The following is a 20713-nucleotide window of genomic DNA, read 5'->3' as shown; positions in this document are numbered from 1 at the left end:
AGGTTCATTACCATTTACCAAGATGTATTTTATAAACATATCTTAATCATCTCATCGCTATTTTATTCTATTGTGTAATACTATTCATAATCTTCTCATTTATTATATTTCAGAGTTTTTACGTAATTACCATCAGAAATTTTAAAATATTGTAATTACAACCAAAATTATTATACTCCTTTCAAAATATTATTTAAATGAAAAAAAATACAATTTAAATTAAAAAAACTTATTTTGCTCTTGTGTAAATTATACTAAATGTGTAAAAGTTATTCAATATTATATTATTAGCACAATAATGTATATCTTATTTTATGTGAGACTAATATTTATACTCTAAAAATTAAAAATGAGGAATATATTAAAAATAATTTATATATGGTTATTGATGTTATTTAATAATTTATTAGCAATATTCTTTAAAAAATTTGACCATAATAGCTATTATCCAAAAAAAATTAAAAGAATATGTGATAATTATGATATTTTAAAAGTTATTTGAGTTAATTATATTTAATATCACTTTATCTCCCAAGTAACATCATAGGTAGCGACACAAGTGATAAAATAGTTCACAAATGCTTCATTACATGCCTGACATTAACATCTCCTCTTTTATTAATTCTTACCATTAGTCAGAGCTGATAAATCCCTCTTAACAATTGGAGACGTGTCAAATCACTATTAGCTCGAAGCAGAGATTCGTGTTATGAGCCAAGAACTAAATCGGACGTCTCATATCGCAGCTCTAAGTAACTAACTAACCAACTAAGCCGGGCTACGTCATTTACGTCACTTTAATCACAACCGATCTCCTTCTTCTCATCTTATACGATTGAAAAAACACACAACATCAAAAAACTAGAACGATCTTCAGGCACGTATACGCTCTCAAACCCGAAACTTGACACGTCCTGCAGCCGTTCGTTTCAAAGAATTGTTGGTATCTCTACGATTCGCGTGATCCATGGAGTGTAATTTGTTATTAAATCATATAGTAATATAATAGTGAGATTAGGAGTAATTAAACCCGCCCAATGCCCGCGCAACCTTTAAAAAAGAATCCGATCGAATAAAACCCCAATTTCTTCTTCTCCTGCGTCTCCTTCCTCTCTTCCGCTTCCATGAGAGTGCTCTTGAAACCCTAACCCGAACCCTAGATTTCTCTCGCCAACGCTTAGAGTCCCTCCGCAAGATGAAGATTTCCACTCTCTTCCTCCTGACGTTCTTCATGGCCTTCGTCTGCTTCAGCATGGTCGTCTTCACGTGTCGGAAAGAAATTTTCGGACTCCGCGACAAGGAAGCCAGTAAGGAATCGAAGCATTCTTTTCAGCATTTCGTGGAACTTGATCGATATCACGGGGATCTCCTCATCTTGCAGGTGATGTTAATCAGATGACTGATGAGTTTGAACTAGGAGGACCGTTTTCAGTTAAGGATCCTACGGTATGATATTTTCTATTTTAATCAATCTACTCTTTAAATCTTTGTGTTTCGCAAGAATTTGTTGACAGCTTTTCTAAATGCAGAGGTCATCCAGTGATCCTATGGAACGAATTCGCATAGATCAGGTTTCTTCTTTGGAAATTTGGGTTAAAGATTTGTATTAGCATGTGAGATGGACCTCCTTCCTGGTGTGGTACTAAACAGTAGTTGCATATGGGTTTGGGGTTTTAGGATAATGGTGAAGGATTGAAAGAACTCGATGAAACTAACCCAGTTGACAGATGTGATGCTTCTGGAGAGAATGGTAAAATTATTGTTCTTGAATGAATTAATGATTGATTTATTTAACTATGAAATGTTGTCTTACCCTGATTCCTTCTTTTTCTTTTTTTCTTTTTTCTTTTTGGCCTTTGGTTGAAGGATTGAAATCTGGTAGTGGTGGAGATGCAGAAGTTGACAAGCATGATGTAGCTACTCCCACCAGAGAAGAGGCATGCTTTTTCCTTTTCCTAGATCATCCCTTCTTAATGGAAACATTTCTCGTATTATTCAGTAGAATCAGTACTTTCTTGGATGATAAATATGATCTAAGTTGGTGATTTTTCAAGCTGAAGTGTTGCAATAATTAGCATAAGGAATGTATTAGCTACATAGAAAATAATATCATCAGTTCCCAATGCTTAGAAAATAAAGTTCCTTTGGTTAGACCATCATCATCAGAGCTGATTTATCACTCTAATCGATTTTCTAATAAACAATCTTATTATTTGTATCTAACCTTGAATGCAGAGGCATGGGCTCTGTGACCAGGAAGCTGCAGGAGAACATAATAAGAGCTCTCTCCCTCAGATTGGGACAAGAGAGTACATCTGGGAGATGGAAGATCAGCTGATCATGGCTAATGCTTATTTGAAAATTCCCACAGAGAAAAGCAGCTCCAAGTTGGTACGAGAACTGAAATCAAGGGTAAAGGAGATAGAAAAGTTGCTTGGTCGGGGCAAAAATCACACAGATTTATCTAGGAGTAGGAGGTAAGCAGTAACCTGCTATCATGTCCGAGATTACTATTTATTCTGGTATGAGAAAATCAAGAAGAGATTTAAAAAGAAAAGAGTGAAAAAGCCTTGAAAGTGATAAATGTGGAGGAGTTATTAAAACCACGCTCAATTATTTACAAGAGTATATTATTGCCATTCTATTGAGACAGAAACTACTGTCCAGTGCTTTGCAGAAAATCAGAGCAATGGAAGCAACTTTGTCCAAGATCCGCAAGGCTTACCCAGATTGCTCTGCAGAGGCATCAGAACTACGTGTCAAAGTAACTATTTCTAAAGAAAAGCTCAGGAAACAGCAGAATGATGGTTTACGCTTTACACAGATTGCAGCCAGGACCATACCTAAAGGTTATCACTGCCTGTCAATGCGGCTTACGTCAGACTTCTTCACCTTGAATCCTGAGGAGCATGAGTTGCAGCTTGTAGATAACATTCAAAATCCAGATTATTATCACTATGCTATATTTTCAGATAATATACTTGCATGTGCAGTGGTTGTAAACTCTACAGTTTCCACATCTAAGGTATGAACTTTCTCTGCCTCTCTGTTCAATGCTAATCTGACTTGAACATTTCTAGTGTCATTGGAGATTATCTCTGGTTTCTTTATTCCGTTGTCTCAAGTATTCAACAAAAGAAATACCCTCATGGTTTCCTTGCGCAGCATTTTCTTTTTCTTTTTTCTTTTTTTTTGTTATCCACACCTGTAACTGCCAAATAAGTCATTGACATTTTTAATTCTTCTACATTCTGTTGCAGGAACCTGAGAAAATTATCTTTCATGTGGTGACTGATTCTCTGAACTTTCCAGCAATGAGGATGTGGTTTCTGTTGAATACACCTGGTCCAGCTACAATTCACATTGAAAATATGGATAGTTTTGAATGGCTATCTATTTTTAAGCAGGCTGGCTTACAAGATTCCAGATACACTTCATCACTCAGTCACCTCCGTTTTTATTTGCCACATATTTTCCCTTATTTGAGCAAAGTTCTGCTTTTAGACCATGATGTGGTGGTGCAGAGAGATCTGAGGGAGATATGGAGGGTAGAGATGAAGGGGAAGGTAAATTCTGCCATTGAGACATGTAGGGATGGTGATTCATCTCATCAGTTGAAAATGCTGCTTAACTTCAGTGAGCCAATCATTTTAAGTAGCTTTGATCCAAAGGCCTGCTTATGGGGGTTTGGAATGAATATGTTTAACCTAATTGAGTGGCGTCGACAAGGCATAACAATGACTTATGATAGGTGGCTTCAAAGGGTAAGATGTTTTTTTTTTTCTTCTTTTATATGACTTCCTTTTCCTTTACATATAGAATTAGAACAGATAACCAATTTCTATCGCTAGAATGCTGACTCAGTAGCTAGATGAACTGGGAAGTTATTGACAGTTAAGAAAAGTTCAAGTTGCTTGTTTTTTACTTTCAAGGTATCAATTTAGGAGGTAGGATTCCCTCAGAAGAAACAATGCTATTTCTTAGTAAACAATCATAAGCAAATTGTTTCCACTTACGATTACTGGCTGAACAGCTGCTTTTTAGTTAAAAAGAAATAAACTAACCAGGCACAACCAATCTCATGATCAACTTGGACGACTAATGAAAAGTTAACTATTATGCCATATGGGCCTGCTGTATAAACATCATGATAGACTTTGATGTAGGTAACATTTCTCTCATTCTCTGATTGGAACTTGGAAGCTCTTGGAAACTGGCAGTGATGTTCTGGCTAGCTGATGTATCATAGTTATACATAAATTGCATACTTTGCCACAAGATGAAGCACACGAAAGTGTGAATTTAAAGTTTTGTGTGATTCTAGCATGTGAGAAAGCACTCCCATGTAGATATGTTTGGTTCAGTCAAGTTTCATGGATTAATTTCAGTTTATGATGCGAAACTGATAAACATACATAATACATGTTATATGATCAAACATACGCTCCTCCAGTTGCTTGGCTGATGGCGATCTTTCATGAGGTGCAGGGAGCGAGGCTGCAATTATGGAAAGCAGGAAGTTTGCCATTGGACCAAGTTGTCTTTTACAATCATACAGTTCGCCTGGACAGACAATGGCATGTTCTTGGGCTTGGCGAAGACACAAGTCTGGGAAAGAAAGAACTTGAGAAGGCAGCAGTCATCCATTACAGTGGGTTCATGAAGCCATGGCTTGACATTGCAATTCCAAAGTACAAAGGTTACTGGAATAAATTCCTTGACTACGACAACCCCTACTTGAGGAAGTGCAACATAGTGACTACTTAGGTGAAGTGGAACCAAGATTCTTTTCTGCCAATGATTCTTTCAATTCTTTTTTCCCTTCTATAGCATGCATCTGATGCTGTTTGTTCATCTCATTTTGTCTGATGATGTTTCCCTACCCTACTCTTTCATGTAAATTCTCTATGATTCTTTCCTTCCCATTCCAAAGAGTAATGGTTGTCATAGCTTCGCCAATTTTTAGCTAAACCTGATAGATGATGTTTGTGGGATTGTCGTTTTGGTTGCACTATTCTGGTTCATTTGTCCAAAGAGTTTCACGTCATGTACAATGAGAATAAATGCTCTCATATTGTAAACTCTTACCTCTTTATACGTACAGTGATTAGGAACCCCAAATTTTGATGGGGATAATCTCTGCTTCCATGTGCATTTGGTTTACTGTCGAGGTATTGATAATTAGTATCTTGGTATCTCTGAAATGACTTGGCGATTTAGCCAATCTTGTTCGTGACCAGCAGCACTGAAACCCGTAGTGTGTTTCTTTCCTCTTCTTTCTTTAAATTTTTGTGAATCAGGTGAAGGAGCCAACCTAGGATTGTGTTGACCCTTTAATCTCCCAATATTTGTCAATTTTACAGCACAATAACAGCCATCAACTCATATTTCAGATATACCTAGTCAGAAGTTATTACTCTTAACACCAATTCTCCAGCTGATCGCCAACTTTTAGGCGAAGGCAATGAGGCCTGGTCATTCTAGGTATCTAAATTCATAAACGATATGATCTCAACTCAAATGTTCTTGCGGTGGCTATAGCATGATTATTTTAAATGCTATTATTTCATATGACAGTGTATCACAAGCATATTATCCAGATAGTGCATCAAAAAACCTTAACATCACTATTATAACAAATGTCCACAAAATTCCATTTTGATGGGAAAAAAAATAGTTACTAGATAAACGAATTTTATGCGCTTGCATCTTGAAAGCCATCCGCCCTTTACATATGAGAGAGTGGAATATACAAATAATTACTGGAATTCTTTCCAAGTTGCAAAAAGGATATTAAAAAAATTTAGCACTGACAAGATTGGGGACTGTTATTTTATATCTCCTCAAGAGCCTTCCTCACTCAGAATTTCTCCATCGTCTGAATATGAAGTTTCTACACTGCCTGCAAGATCAAATAATTCCGTTTGAGAAAAATTAACAAGTAATTCAGCATGCAATTATCTATTTTCTGAACAAAGTCATCAACCAAATCATTCTTTCTTCCTTTCTTTTTTATTTTTATTTCATTTTGGTGCTACTATAGGAGATACAAATTGGATACCACCTTTGATATGCTTATATAAACCATTACACCATCCAAGCTACAATCATATCATTCATATGCAAAAATCTAGCACTGGATCAGTAAATCAGGGGTATGTGTGGAAAACAACAAATAACCAAGACTTTCTATTCCTTGGGTAACTGAATAGTGTACATTTTACCTCATTGGTGTTAAGTATCTACTACTGACTTGCTCTCTTCTTTAATCTTCTCCTGAAAAATTGAGACAAAAAACTATCTTATTAGTATTGCAAATTCATAACTCAACATGCCCATGATGCACCTACTTATTCACTATATATGTGGGATGGCAAACCTCGACTGGAGAAAGATTCCTTCGAATTTTGCGTGTTGGACTCCTCATTGTGACAAATTCCTCTGACGACGTTGGGTGAATACCAACTGTTGCATCAAAGTCTGCCTTTGTCAAGCCTGCCTTGACAGCAATTGCAATCCCCTGAAATATAATACATACATCATAACGAGTTTCTGCTCAAGTAACTATATAAAAGGAATATGATCAGTCAAAACTCACAAACCTGTAGAATCTCAGGGGAGTCGTCCCCACACATGTGGACCCCTAAAACTTTGTCAGTATTAGCACAGACAATAAGTTTCATGTATACTCGGTCCGGTAGACCAGAAAGAGTGGCCTTGAGTGGTCTGAAGTTAGCTGTGAAGATATCAACATCCCCATACTCTTGAATGGCCTGCAGCAATCTTGAATCTTATGGGAACATCATATAAGATAAACTTTGGGAAAAAAAGATTGTATTACCTGCTCCTCAGTTAGACCAACTTGTCCTATTGGCGGCTGAGAAAATACAGCAGATGGCACCGCTCTGTTCATAGATGCACAATGCACATATCAGCAACATTATGGGAGAAGCATTCAACCTAACACGAGATCAATTAAAGCCTGTGAAAGTATCCTATTACAGCAGTAACTTCAAGTTAGACCAGAAAATTGAAGGTTTTGTTGTGTCACACTCTATCAGCATAGCGAGGCATGTGACATGAGTATAAGTTTGGAGAGGAAAAAGATTATAGAATGTAACATTCAATTGCATTTGTTTAATGAAGCTGCATTGACCCTCTATTTTGTACGTCATTGAATATAGCCAGATTAGTGTTCTGGTAACTCATTCTCTCAATCAAACATCTACAAAGTTTTTACTAATTAACTACCAGCCAACTTCAAGGAACTAATTAACCAGCAAAAACTATTAATCTCATATAAGTCAAGCAAAAATCTCCATGTTGACAATATGAGCCTACCACCATCCTTTGAATGATATTGAGTCATAATGCTGGAGCAATATCCTTATACAATGAACCTTAATATTGAGCATTATGAGATTTACAAGGAAAATGTTTCACTGAGATTGACTAGACCATTAGTCTTCTTATATTGATGACTATCACTGCTGAGAAAAATCATGTATTATTCAATATCACTAGTAAAAGATCTCATAATGCAATGACTTTCTAAATCATCATTTATCAAGATAAAAAAGACTTTAGTTTGTGATTTCCTCCACTATCAGTATTGTATTCTCATAAAATAAATCAAGTGATCCAACATATACTATCTAATACATGTTCCAATCAAACCCAGTTAATACTATTTATTGTCCAATTTCAATCTTTTACATATTCATGATTGAACTACAATGAGTTACATGACAAAATAAACTCCAAACACTGTGATGTCTGCAGATTGTGAACTTCATATCACTTCAAGCCATGAATAGGTTGGCATAATAATGAAAATGGAAAGCTATTATCCATGAAAGTAAGATATCTAATATTCCTTGTAAGGATTCACAGGAATAACCAAATAAAGTTTGCACGGACTTATTATGCGGCTTCCAGAACTAGATGTGATTCATAAAAATAACCCAGAAAATAATTGCAGGAATGCTTAATTATATGTTCACAAGACTTCTATTATGACTGGGTAGTTTCTGATGCAGCATCTTGTTCCTAATTCCAGCAGCAACCATCACTTTTTTTTTCTTTTTTCTGTGCACCATCTGTTTAACTATTTTAGCACATGAAGCAAACCTGTAATCTGGTTTAGTAGATTGATTGCCAAACACAGTTTTTGCAAATGCACCGCCTTCCATTAAGGCAACTGGAGTCAAGTTTATCCTATCAGTGACATCTCCAACAGCCCAAATGGAATCAACTGATGTCCGAGAGTATTCATCAACCTGACGGGCATTGATATATCAATAAAGAATATAGAACTGTTCATCATGGACTCAAGTAATCTAGCAAACCATGCTGATCAAACAATTAATCATGTACCAGTATTGCTCCATTCTTGGCCAGTTTTACTCCGACTTCCTCAAGTCCTAAGTTCTGTTATGCAAAAAAAGTATATCAATATAAGTCTTAAAACAAATGAAGTGAATAGGAACAAAGAAAACAGAAAATATCCATTTGATATAAAACAAATGATCGAGATAAGTTTACTACAACAGGTGAATAGGAAAAAAGAAAATGAATAAAAATTTCCATATGATATCAAACCTGTGTATTTGGTCTTCGCCCAGTAGCAAACATTACATGCGAAAAACCATCAACAGTTCCTTTGTTTGTTTTCAATGACAGTGAACCATCGGCTGCCTTAAGAATTGCTTGAGGAGATTCCTCAGTATGAAACTCGATGCCCCTTAGAGACATTTGTTCAGAAATGAAGTCTCTTATCTGCAGAAACAGAAACTTGAGGAAGAGAACCACAAATTACAGCCAAAATTGAACAACGATTACTTTTCCAAGGACTTCCTCACCTCCTCATCAAAACCTCTCAGGACTTTCTTCTGTCGGATAAACACATGGACCTCACTCATTAAGCCATTGAATATACCAGCGAATTCTAAAGCAATGTAGCCACCGCCTACAATTGCAATCTTTTCTGGTTTTGCAGGCAAGTCTAGTGCGGCATCTGAATCAATAGCATATTCCTTTCCTGGAATGTCTGGGAGGAAGGGTCGTCCACCAACTGATATAAGTATGTGTTTAGCGGAGTAGAGTTTCCCATCAACATCAACAGTATGAGGACCGACTATCTGCATTGCAACATCGAGAAGAAAAGGACCTCAGCCCATTGCATCACAATTTCTAAGAATATTTGGGGAAAAGTACTCCTTGAATTTCAACCTGACTTAACAACATGATCCAACCTTTCCACGACCTTCAATTAAGGTGACGCCTGCATTATTCAGAATATTTTTGTAAATACCGGTGAGGCGTTGCAACTCGGCATTCTTGTTGGCCATCAAAGTGCTCCAGTCATGCTTAGGATCAGTTTCATAGGTCCACCCAAAGCCATGGCTATCTTCAAACTCATGGGAGTACTTGGATGCATATACCATCAACTTTTTAGGAACACATCCGCGGAGAACACAGCTACATTAGAAAAGAAACCAGGAATAGCTGGATTATTAAAGCAGGAAGCATTCATGAGACAATGTAGAAATTTTTTTTTAAAAATAATAATAAACATCAAAGGTGCTACTACAATTAGTATTTGAAGTGTACAATAACCAATAGGCAAGCAACTAAATTGCTGACTGTGAAGTTGTTCTAAAGGATGACATAAGTATGAGAGACCAAAAGAGGATCTTTGACTCTTAGCCTAACTTACTTATGAGAGAACTGACATATATGTTCAATACCAATCCTTTTGGTTTCCTCATTCCATAATGATAGTTTCAGCATCTAACAGATAGCCAAGTTAAATATTAGACATCTTATCCCACCATTCCTTTGTATGCATTGCTTATCTTTCTAACCTTCAGAGGTATACTTGAATCTCTTCTTCCAAATTCAAACATAGCTTTTTTAATCTCCCGACCAAATTTTTAAAAATCTTTTAACAACAGCTACAGCGCAACTAACAACATATCAATCATGCACGACAGAAACTTATTCTTTTTCCGACTGGCAGAATCAATTCACTCCTGAAAATGTTTAAGCTGTTAACTACATGTCCACAGCACGCCCATCTTAGAAAAAAAGGCTGTCTAAGAGTTGAAATCATCAAAGCCAGTACAGAGAGCAGCATAAATTTATTCCACTTCCCGACCATGAAATGGATACCATCCAAAACCCTAATTCCACAAGAAATAATAAAGAGACTAAAACTATCATCCGTGTCAGATAAGTCTCAACTTTTTAAGAACCCATACAAGGAAATCCCTAAATCAACACAAATCAACAAAGAAAAACTTACGTTCCACCGACACCACCGGCGTTATCTGACGATATCGTCGCGAACGGAAGCTCGCAGATCGCAACCGAGGCACCATAGTTAGCGGCGAACCTCGAGGCTCGGACCCCACCACTACCAGCGCCAACCGTAAAGAGATCGAAGTCGAAGTGTTGCGGCTCGGCGGTGCCGTTCCCGGTCCCTGCGCAAGTTACGAGGCGGCGGCGAGGGTGGAGAAGAGGAGAGCGGAGAGGGGTCTTGGAGAAGGGGGAGAAGGGTCTAGTAGTGGAGTAGGAGGAAGGGAAGAGAAAGACAGAGACGGGTAGCTTTCGAGATAAGTTCAGGAGCGCGGTCGAGGAGAAGGGGAAGAGCGGAGACTTGAGAGATGTCGCCATGGCTCTCCTCGATGAGCAAGAGGAGAGTGGAAGGTTATAACAGAAGAAGCCGCCTTTCTTGGGTTGTAGCACGGAGAGGTAAGGGATGAAATCATCCAGAGCCGGACGAATTGCTCAGTGCTCCCACTTTTCGGATTCGAATCGGATCCATTATTACCCGAACCAATAAGCATTTCATGTCATGCCATTTATAGATTGGGTCCAACTTAACACCATTATTAGATCTGCAATATTATTTGCAAATATAACCCTCAGAATGAGCTTATTTTCACATAACCCCCGGCCAAGAAATGAATTAAGATAGATCTCCATAGCCATGATCTTTGTACGTATGCTGTATCGGAGATTCACATGTAGGAGGACCCTGGCTTTAGGTACATCGAAATGCATGAGAAGTTGCACGCCTTAAAATGATACATATGAATGTGTTTATTAGCTGAATCAGCGAAGTTCCTTGAAAAAAGGTTGCAGATGAAGAAGATGTCATGCAAGTAAGTCATTGGCAGATGCTGGATCTGGAACATGGTGAATACATCTCCAGGTTACTCAGAGTCTAATCTCATATATTCTTCCATCTTGAATACATCTCCAGGTTTCCAAGTACTCTTTATCCTTTAGCCCTTCTCCTCTGTTCTTTGATGGAGACGTAGTTAACGACCAATTGTATCAGCATGATCTCAGAATATCTTTCTGAAAAGTTTGAAGATTTCCTTTTCCCATTTGATTTATTTTACCTTCAGTTCTTCATAAATAGAATGGACAGGGAAGACGTGTAATGAAATGTTTTCTTCTTGTCCAGAAAGAAGCTGGTATCCCATGGAAGCCGACCGAGTACAGCCCTGTTCTCAGTGAGTAACACAGCATTTCTTAGAAAAATTTCAGATCAGACACACATTGTTCCTTATGGGAGGTCTTTATAGTTAAATTCGATTCAATAGGTCAGACAAGTAATGATAATTTCACCGTATGTTTTATAGTTTAAATCACACCGTATGTGGTCTGTACAGCAGCGGAGTCATGGAGATCCCACCTCTAGAGGTGCATGACTACAGCAACTCCCTGTTTCGGAATCTGATCGCCTTCGAGCAGTGCTACCCTGACACTTCTACGCTGCCTTCATGGATAACATACTCGACACTCCTGAGGACGCGAGGCTGCTGCACCTGACTGGAATTCTCACCAACCGGATGACTGCTGACCAAGACGCAGCTCATTTCTTCAGCCGGCTATGCAGTCAAATTCACTGTTCATCTGACCGTAGTTACCTCGGAAACTTGTGTGCAGATGTGAACAAGTATAAAGGGTCAAGATGGCACAAGTGGATGGCAGCCCTTTGTCCGTGACTATTTTAGCAATCCGTGGGTGATCATTTCGTCAATTGCTGCCGTCATTCTGCTGCTCCTCGCTGCTGGACTGGACAGAACTTCCATACAATCTACCCCATTTATCACAAACAAATTTACTGGTTATGCATATATGCCATGGTATCTATATATATATATATATATTTGTCGGTATGTTTTCTCTGTTATTGTGCTGTTTATCTATTTACTTGTTGTAACGATCTATGTATTCGGGTGACGTAATAGCTTTCATGCCAGTAAATCGTGGCGAATGTTGAAGAGGTCGAAATAGAAGTATTTGGCGAATTCATAGACAGAGGAAACGGTTAACTTTGCTCGGTTCTAAATTTCCATTGCAGTTGCAAATCTTATTTTGTTCAAACACTTCGAGTCAGATGTTTATTTGATGAATCATAATAAATGTCCGTGGCGCGATCGTTTCAAGATTACTGGGTGACTAGAGAACCAAGTGGTATCACCACTAGAGAGAAGAGATAAACTTATAAAGTCATAGCACTCTAATCATAATTAATAGTTGGCAGTAATTTGGTGGCCAGGTAACACTGTTGTTCCAAGGCAATCAGATCGATTCTGAGTCCTCTACTGCTTCAATAATTCAGCCCGTAATGCATGTGTTATTTTTAGACGTTAAACCAAGAAATAATTCAGCCAGACGTATGAAATTATCAAGGAAGTCTTTTTTTCATTTGGTGAAGATCGAAATAGACTACGATTAGCAATTTATTAATTCGGATGCAGTCAAATAGGCAGTCTTTTTTTATTTAGTCAAGAGAAACAAACAATGCCGAGCAATTGACTATTTTTATTTTGCCAATCAATCCGACAACGAAGGCAGCTCTCTTGCATTTCTATATGCCCATTTGTAAGCTTCTCTCTCTCTCTCTAAATATATATATATACATACAACAATGGTGTGTTTGTTATGCGAGTAGAAGACGATTGAGCTCACTCGCTAATTGCAATTTACTGGTGCATGCTCGACGCAAACGTTACTGCTGAAATTAGAACGGCAAGCCTACGGTATGCTTCTTTTGCCAATTAGGCCTAACTATAAGGTGAAATATTCGCATGATATCTCATATATTATCATGTACGGTAGGTTTCAATTGTGAGGGATAAAGAAAGCGGTTTGCTATGAAATTAGTAATTTAGGATGCGGGGGAGAAAGATAACCTTGCTTTCTTTATAGCAACTATTATTGATATGCTCTAACCACATAAATTTGTGCCTCCTGTTTTTATTTTGGTCGTTCTGTTTTATGTTTTGGTTCTCGAAAGCATCATGATTGTTGTCTGTTCTCTTTGAGAGAGTCAAAACTTAGCCAATTAATCCGATGCTTGCAATTCAAAATTTAGCCAAACATTGCTGTCTGTTATGCTTATGATGTATAAGATTTTTACATGATATTCAGAAAGATAGTGAGACTTTGTTAGAATAAAATTATAGTTTATTAATGCTAGCGATGCTAAATTTGATAATTACAAGCTTTGATGCATAGGAAATCTAATGCGTCTATTATCCCATGCATTCATTCTCAGCTACTCAAACAATTTCGTTTAGAGTAATTGATTGTTCTGTGAAACCTAAATTGTCATAACTCTCTTCTAGCTATCTGCAGGTGGTAAAAGTAATGCTCTTAATTGCCAGTACATAATTACGTGTGATCAAGCGGTTTACATACCTGTTGCTATCTATACGAATTGGGGAGCAGCCGATCAGTAATAAAGAATGAGTAGGGACAGCCCATATTATTCCGGAGGAACATTTGGAGTGGCGGGTGTAAGTCACATCCCTATAGAGATTGGAACTGCTTTGGAGTTGTTAACGAGCGAAGAAGAAGATGAAGAACATCAAATAGACATAACCGATCTCGTTAATGAAGAACAAGCTGAAGTACAAATACTTGAATCAGAGGACATAAGTGAGTTCAGTCCAACTCTCGGTACGGGACCGATTGAAACAGCGTCAGCTCCAGAACACATCCTTCCAGAGATTGAAAGCGCTTCGGAGTTGTTAGGGAACGATTTCATTTATAAAAAACAAGATGAAGAACATCAAATAGATATAAGTGAACACTTTCTGAAATCTATCCATGATCAGGTCAGCAGTCATAGAAGGGAACAAACTATCCCGTGCACCATTTACCGAGTCCCACCTGAAATCCGATCGACTCATCCGGAGGCCTACACACCCATGGCTGTCTGCATCGGTCCCTTCTTCTATTCCGAACGAAATGATATCAAACTAAGACAGATGCAAGACTACAAGTGGACTTGTGTGAGAAAGTTGATGCCCAAAGACGAATATTCTGGCTCGCTCAAAGCCTGCTTAGCAGCACTGAAGAATCTGGAACCCAAAATCCGAGCCGCCTACTCGGATGAGAGCACAGTGAAAACATTCCTCAGCGATGATTTAGCTGAGATGATGCTGCTTGACGGATGCTTCATTCTTCATCTACTGCTAAAGTATTCTGAGCGGGGCAGGAAAAGCACAAGAGAAGATGCCATGGAAGTTTTCGGTCGATGCTGGATCTGGAACTTAGTGACATATGATCTGCTGTTGTTGGAGAATCAAATCCCTTTCATTGTCATCGTACACTTATTCGTACTGTATAAGAACAATTATATGCTACGTATTCTTGACGACCCACGACATCTTAATAAGCCAAGAAAATATCTCGTGGGTTGCGGCCTTGAGCTATTCAGCAGTATCCATCCACACAAAGCAGATGATGCTTCCTTCTCTGATAGATACCGTAAGGTGCACCATCTGCTTCATTTGTTTTACCTGTCAATACCTCAATGTGCCCAGCCCACCAAATCCTCCCGAGTCGATACATTGGAGGAAATACAACATTGGGTACCAAGTGCAAAGGAGCTCCAAGATGCTGGAGTCAAGTTCAAGAAGCGGAAGAATGCCAGCAGCTTCTTGGACATAAAGTTTCAGAAAGGAGTCATGGAGATCCCACCTCTTCAGGTGCATGACTACAGCAACTCCATGTTTCGGAATCTTATTGCCTTCGAGCAGTGCTACCCCGACACCCATTGCCAAATAACCATCTACGCCGCCTTCATGGATTGCTTAATCAACACTCCTAAAGACGCGAGACTGCTGCACCTAAATGGAATTCTCACCAATAGGATGACTGCTGACCAAGATGCAGCTCATTTCTTCAGCCGCCTATGCAATCAAGTTCACTATGCAACTGACAATATTTACCTCAGAGATTTGTGCGTGAAGGTGAACAAGTATCAAAGGCTAAGACGGCACAAGTGGAGGGCGGCCCTTGTCCGCGACTATTTTAGCAGTCCCTGGGTGATCATTTCCTTCTTGGCTGCCATTTTCCTGCTGCTCCTCACTGCGGGACAGACCTTCTATACAATCTACCCATTTTATCACAAATAAATTTACTAGTTATGCATATATGCCATGGTATCTATATATATTTGTCTGTATGTTTTCTCTGTTATTGTGCTGTTTATCTATATATTCCTGGGTGCTGTTTGTACAATCTATGTGTTTGGGTGATGTAATATATTGAACTTTTCTCCCGTGCCAGAGTTAATTTTTTATTAATCAGTTTGACGAAGATCTAACGGTTAAGATCTTTAATGGTATAATAGGAATGAAAGATATTATTGGTTCAGTAGGTAATTTTTTTTAGAATTTAATTATATTTTATTTTTTTGATTATTTTTTATTATTTACATATATCTTCCATTAGTTTAAGATTAATTTAAATTAAATTTTAATAAATAGAGATAGAGATAGGGATAGAGAATTATATTTAAATTAAAGTTTATCTCCAAATAATAAAATTTAAATTATTTAATATTAAATAATATCTCTTATAATTAAGGTATAATTATATTTAAGAGAGAAATCTTAAGGGAAGAAAAAAAATGTGTAGAGCCTTCTTCCGTACCGTAAATTTAATTGTTTATTAATCAGTTTGATGAAGATCTAATGGTTAAGATCTTCAAAAGTATAATAAGAAAATTAAAAAGTTAGGCACACATAATTAAATTTTCGTAACTAATATACTCTTTTTCTTACGTAACGTGGTTTTGAAATCAGTACCGAAAAATCGGTACCAGATATAAAAACTGACTATTATAGTTATTGAATTAAGATTTTAACAGATATAAAAACTGACTATTATAGTTATTAAATTAAGATTTTAATTTTTAAAAGTGCACTGAAGTATTTGCCAATTAATTTCAGGCCAGTAAATCGTGGCAAATGTTGAAGCGGTCGAAATCCAAGTATTTGGGAACGAAGAGACAGAGGAAACGGTTAACTTGGCTCTGCTCTAAATTTCCATTGCAGTTGCAAATCTTATTTTGTTTAAACACTTTGAGTCGGATGTTTTGATTAAATCATACATGTCAGTGACGTGATCGTTCCAGATTACTGGGTGACTAGAGAACCAAGTGTATCACCACTACAGAGAAGAGGTAAACTTATGCAATAAAATAACTTTTCCCGGCCAAAGCCCGGCTTTGGTGTGTAATCGGACCGGATCGATTCGGAACCGGCCCGGCCTGCAGCCTTCGTTGCAAACTCGATCTGGGCTCGGGTTAGGCTTCCTCAGAGTGGTCCGAACCGAGCCGGAGTCCGGTCCGAAAATAAAATTGAAGTATATAAGAAAGCAAGCTCTTACAAGTTGAAAGTTCTGACTATGAAAGCCATATCGGCATCCCTACAAATCTTCTTAGTGGCACACCACACATTCAATCAAAACTCGAAAGGCTGGAACAGATATATATATAAAAGAGAAAGCAGCAACATAACATTTGGCAAAGCACTCCATATGACAGCACTCTAATCATAATTAATAGTACAATGGGGTTAGATCATAAAGAATGTTTTTGTCCGGCTAGCAGTCAAGAGCAGGCAATCCACGATATTATCGCCCACAGATTGCTAAAATAGACGAACAACTCTGCGAGGTAATTTCTGTACATGTTGAGCAAGCAGTCCACGAAAGACAGCATATAGATAGTCGGCAGTAATTAATTTGGTGGCCGGGTAACACTGTTCCAAGGCAATCAGATTGATTCTGAGTCTTCTACTGCCTCAGTAATTCAGCCAGTAATATATGTGTTATTTCAGACGTTAAACCAAGAAATAATTCAGCCAGACGCAAGCAATTAGAAAGGAAGACTTTTTTTTTATTAGTGAAGATCGAAATAGACTATTACTAAAATATCATTAGATAGGCATTCTTTTTTTATTTAGTGAAGAGACATAGTCATATATGACTAAATGCAATTAGATAGACAGTCTTTTTTTTATTTAGATAGAAAGGAAGACTTTTTTTTTTCGCATGCAATTTGATAGGCAGTCTTTTTTTTATTTAGTCGAGAAACAAACAATCCCGAGCAATTGATTATTTTTATGTTGCCAATCAATCCGATAACGAAGGCGTGCTCTTTCTATATATACATACAGTAATGGTGTGTTTGTTATGGAGTAGAAGACCATTGAGCTCGCTCGCTAATTGCAATTTACTGCTGAAATTAGAACGGCAAACCTACGGTATGCTTCTTTTGGTAATTAGGCCTAACTATATGGTGAATATTCGAATGATATTTCATATATATATATATATATATATATATCATGTACGATAGGATTCAATTGTGAGGGATAAAGAAAGAGGTTTGCTGTGAAATTAGTAATTTAGGATGTGGGAGAAAGACAACATCCTTTCAGTACCTTGCTTTCTTTATAGTATCGATTATTGATATGCTCTTCCTTCGGATATTTCTCCAACGACATAAATTTGTGCCTCCTGTTTGTATTATTGTCTATTTGTTTGTTTTATGTTTGTTTTGGTTCTCGAAGGCATCATGCTTGTTGTCTGTTCTCTTTGAGAGAAAGTAAAAACTTGGCCAATTAATCCGATGGTTGCGATTCAAATCTTAGCCAAACATTGCTGTCTGTTATGCTTATGATGTATTAGATTTTCTGTGATACACAGAAAGACAGTGAAACTTTGTTAGAATAAAATTATAATATATTAATGCTAGTGATGCTCAATTGATAAATACAAGCCCCGCTGTATGAGAAATCTAATGCATGCATTATTCCATGCATTCTCAGCTACTCAAACAATTTCATTCAGATGAATTTGTTATCCCGTGAACCTAAATTGTTAAAGCTCTGTTTTAGATTTCCGCAGGGCTAGTATAGAAGTGTGATCAAGTGATTCACATACCGGTTGGTTGTTGCTATTTAAAATGGCAGAAGCTTTAATTGTCGCCGCCTTATCACCAACAATCATTACCGTCCTAAAGAAGTGGGCCTCCCGAAGCGTGATCGACGAGACGAATGCCGTAGGCGAAAGAGGGCCTTTATCGCATGCGAGACAAAACCCTCGAGAGATTGAGAATGCTGGAAAGTTTTTAAGGGAGAGGTGTATACGACTGATAGGCTACGATTTCACTAATGAAAGACAAGCTGAAGAACATAAAATAGATATAAAATTGCTGAATTCCGTCCATGATCAGATCAGACGTGATAGGGTACATGACATCCTGTGCACAATTTACCGAGTCCCCCCTGAAATCCGATCGACTCTCCCGGAGGCCTACACACCTATGGCTGTACGCATCGGTCCCTTCTTCTATTCTGAACAAACTAGTATAGAACTAAAGCAGATGCAAGACTACAAGTGGACTTGTGTGAGAAAGTTAATGCCCAACGACGAATCTTCTGGCTCGCTCCAAGCCTGCTTAGCAGCAATGAAGAATCTGGAGCCCACCATCCGAGCCTCCTACTCGGACGAGAGCACTATGAGCAAATTGAGCAGCGATGAGTTAGCGGAGATGATGCTGCTTGACGGATGCTTCATTCTCCATCTACTGCTAAAGTATTCTGAGGGTGCTGAGATAAGCACAAGAGAGGCGACAGATGAATATGACATGCAAGTTATCGGTAGATGCTGGATCTGGAACTTGGTGAGATATGATCTGCTGCTGTTGGAGAACCAAATCCCTTTCTTTGTCGTCATAGTCTTATTCATTCTGCTTAAGAGCAGCTATGGACCAGAAAATTTTGATGATGCAGGAAATCATCTCATAGCTTGTGGCCGCTGTCTATTCAACAGAATCCATCCAAGTAGAGTAGATGCTTCCTTTTCTACCAGATATGATCGAGTACACCATCTGCTCCATTTGTTTTACCTGTCAATACCTCAATGCGCCCAGCCAACCAAATCCTCCAGAAACGCTCTATTGGAGGAAACACCGCATTGGATACCAAGTGCAAAGGAGCTCCAAGATGCTGGAGTCAAGTTCAAGAAGAGTAAGGATGCCAGCAGCTTTTTGGACATAAAGTTCAGGAAAGGAGTCTTGGAGATCCCACCTCTCGAGGTGCATGACTACAGAAACTCCCTGTTTCGGAATCTGATCGCCTTCGAGCAGTGTTACCCTGACACACGCTGTCAGATAAGTGCCTACGCTGCCGTCATGGATTGCTTACTCAATGCTCCTGAGGACGCGAGATTGTTGCACCTGAGAGGAATTCTCACCAACAGGATGACTGCTGACAAAGACGCAGCTCATTTCTTCAGCAACCTATGCAGTCGAGTTCATTATGCATCTGACAGTAGTTACCTCAGAGAATTGTGCGTAGAGGTGAACAAGTATCAACAGTCAACATGGCACGAGTGGAGGGCAAACTTTGTCCGCAACCATTTTAGCAACCCTTGGTTGATCATTTCATTAATTGTTGCCACCATTCTGCTGCTCCTCGCTGCTGGACAGACCTTCTATACAATCTATCCCTTTTATCACAAATAAATTTACTAGTTATGCGTATATGCCATGTATCTCTTTATATTTGTCGGTACACTTCCAGTGTTATTGTGCTTTTTTTATCTGATATATTTGTCAGTACAATCTATGTATTTCGGTGATTGTAACACTCCGTTCAAAATTAAAAAAAAAAAACCCCTAAGTGAGCACAGAGCGTTAGGACCATTTTGTTCGCAATGTCAGTCCTATTATATTTACTTCTTTTGAGTCTGTAGATGGGATGCCAACCCCGTATTTTTTGCATGTTTTTTTAGTGTCTTTTAGTTTCTTTCAAGAGCTCCTTTCGAAGCAATCTTGAGATCGCAATATTAGTGTCGTCGCAGCACTAGTTTGAAATTTTTTCCGCACATGCCTACAAAACTCATGGGCAACGTAACGCCTCACAAGACCTTTGATCCCCAAGTTGTAAAATTGGGGATGCTCATACTTAGTAGTATAGGAAAACTGTCGAGAAGCATTAAGTGAGCCAGCTTCGCATCTGAAGTGCCACTGGTTCAATGGTGTTCATTTTGCCCTCGATAGCTATTCTGCCCCTTTAAATTTCTTATTGTTGGCATGTCTTGTAACTTTTTTTTCCAATCAATAGAGAATCACAAACTTTTGCCAAACTATGTATTTTGCTTATCTTTGCTTTATCGCAATCCAAAACAGGTGCATTGCTTGTGAAGAGAACGGCTGGCTTGACTTTGCAACTTGAAAGTTGAGTGTCACGCAATCTTTATCCATCTCAAAGACTTAGTTCATGATAATGTGCTCACCCACATCACCTCTTTTCTTCCCTCCACCTCTTCTTCTTCTTTTTGGTTTCACCCCTCAGACGCCATCTTCCTCTCTGTCTCTCCCTCTCTC

The 20713-nt window shown here is 38.2% G+C and overlaps 4 protein-coding genes across 5 annotated transcripts; 3 read left to right on the top strand and 1 right to left on the bottom strand.

Annotated features, from left to right (window-relative positions):
* Positions 1–1095: 1095 nt before the first annotated feature.
* Positions 1096–5136, top strand: LOC140774301 (probable galacturonosyltransferase 4). The gene is made up of 9 exons (XM_073117239.1): positions 1096–1307; positions 1382–1446; positions 1530–1571; positions 1678–1750; positions 1867–1937; positions 2236–2477; positions 2668–3025; positions 3261–3764; positions 4489–5136. The coding sequence occupies exons 1-9, from the start codon at positions 1196–1198 to the stop codon at positions 4765–4767; spliced, it is 1746 nt and encodes a 581-aa protein (XP_072973340.1). The 5' UTR covers positions 1096–1195; the 3' UTR covers positions 4768–5136.
* A 574-nt stretch (positions 5137–5710) lies between these two features.
* Positions 5711–10752, bottom strand: LOC140773929 (glutathione reductase, chloroplastic). The gene is made up of 11 exons (XM_073116721.1): positions 10307–10752; positions 9255–9480; positions 8862–9140; positions 8602–8778; positions 8377–8430; positions 8131–8279; positions 6842–6905; positions 6603–6773; positions 6380–6520; positions 6225–6276; positions 5711–5902 (listed from the first exon to the last, which is right to left on the bottom strand). Exons 1-10 carry the CDS (start codon positions 10675–10677, stop codon positions 6235–6237), a joined length of 1674 nt encoding a protein of 557 aa, XP_072972822.1. The 5' UTR covers positions 10678–10752; the 3' UTR covers positions 5711–5902; positions 6225–6234.
* Positions 10753–12944: 2192 nt separating this feature from the next.
* LOC140775185 (UPF0481 protein At3g47200-like) lies at positions 12945–15592 on the top strand. Of its 2 annotated transcripts, none has more exons than XM_073118461.1 (2): positions 12945–13061; positions 13660–15592. In XM_073118461.1, exon 2 carries the CDS (start codon positions 13770–13772, stop codon positions 15444–15446), a length of 1677 nt encoding a protein of 558 aa, XP_072974562.1. In that variant the 5' UTR covers positions 12945–13061; positions 13660–13769; the 3' UTR covers positions 15447–15592. The 2 variants fall into 2 exon arrangements, with proteins under 2 accessions (XP_072974562.1, XP_072974563.1); XM_073118462.1 differs by having other exon boundaries at positions 12967–13061; positions 13650–15592.
* Positions 15593–17545: 1953 nt separating this feature from the next.
* LOC140774485 (UPF0481 protein At3g47200-like) lies at positions 17546–20289 on the top strand. The gene is made up of 2 exons (XM_073117497.1): positions 17546–17582; positions 18294–20289. The coding sequence occupies exon 2, from the start codon at positions 18647–18649 to the stop codon at positions 19847–19849; it is 1203 nt and encodes a 400-aa protein (XP_072973598.1). The 5' UTR covers positions 17546–17582; positions 18294–18646; the 3' UTR covers positions 19850–20289.
* Positions 20290–20713: the final 424 nt, after the last annotated feature.

Source organism: Typha angustifolia, chromosome 13 (genome assembly GCF_048772165.1).
Source record: "Typha angustifolia cultivar Huaian chromosome 13, ASM4877216v1, whole genome shotgun sequence".
NCBI classification, from domain to species: domain Eukaryota; kingdom Viridiplantae; phylum Streptophyta; class Magnoliopsida; order Poales; family Typhaceae; genus Typha; species Typha angustifolia.
The sequence above is the reverse complement of the archived record's forward strand: the minus strand, read 5'-3'. Positions and strand labels throughout refer to the sequence as shown.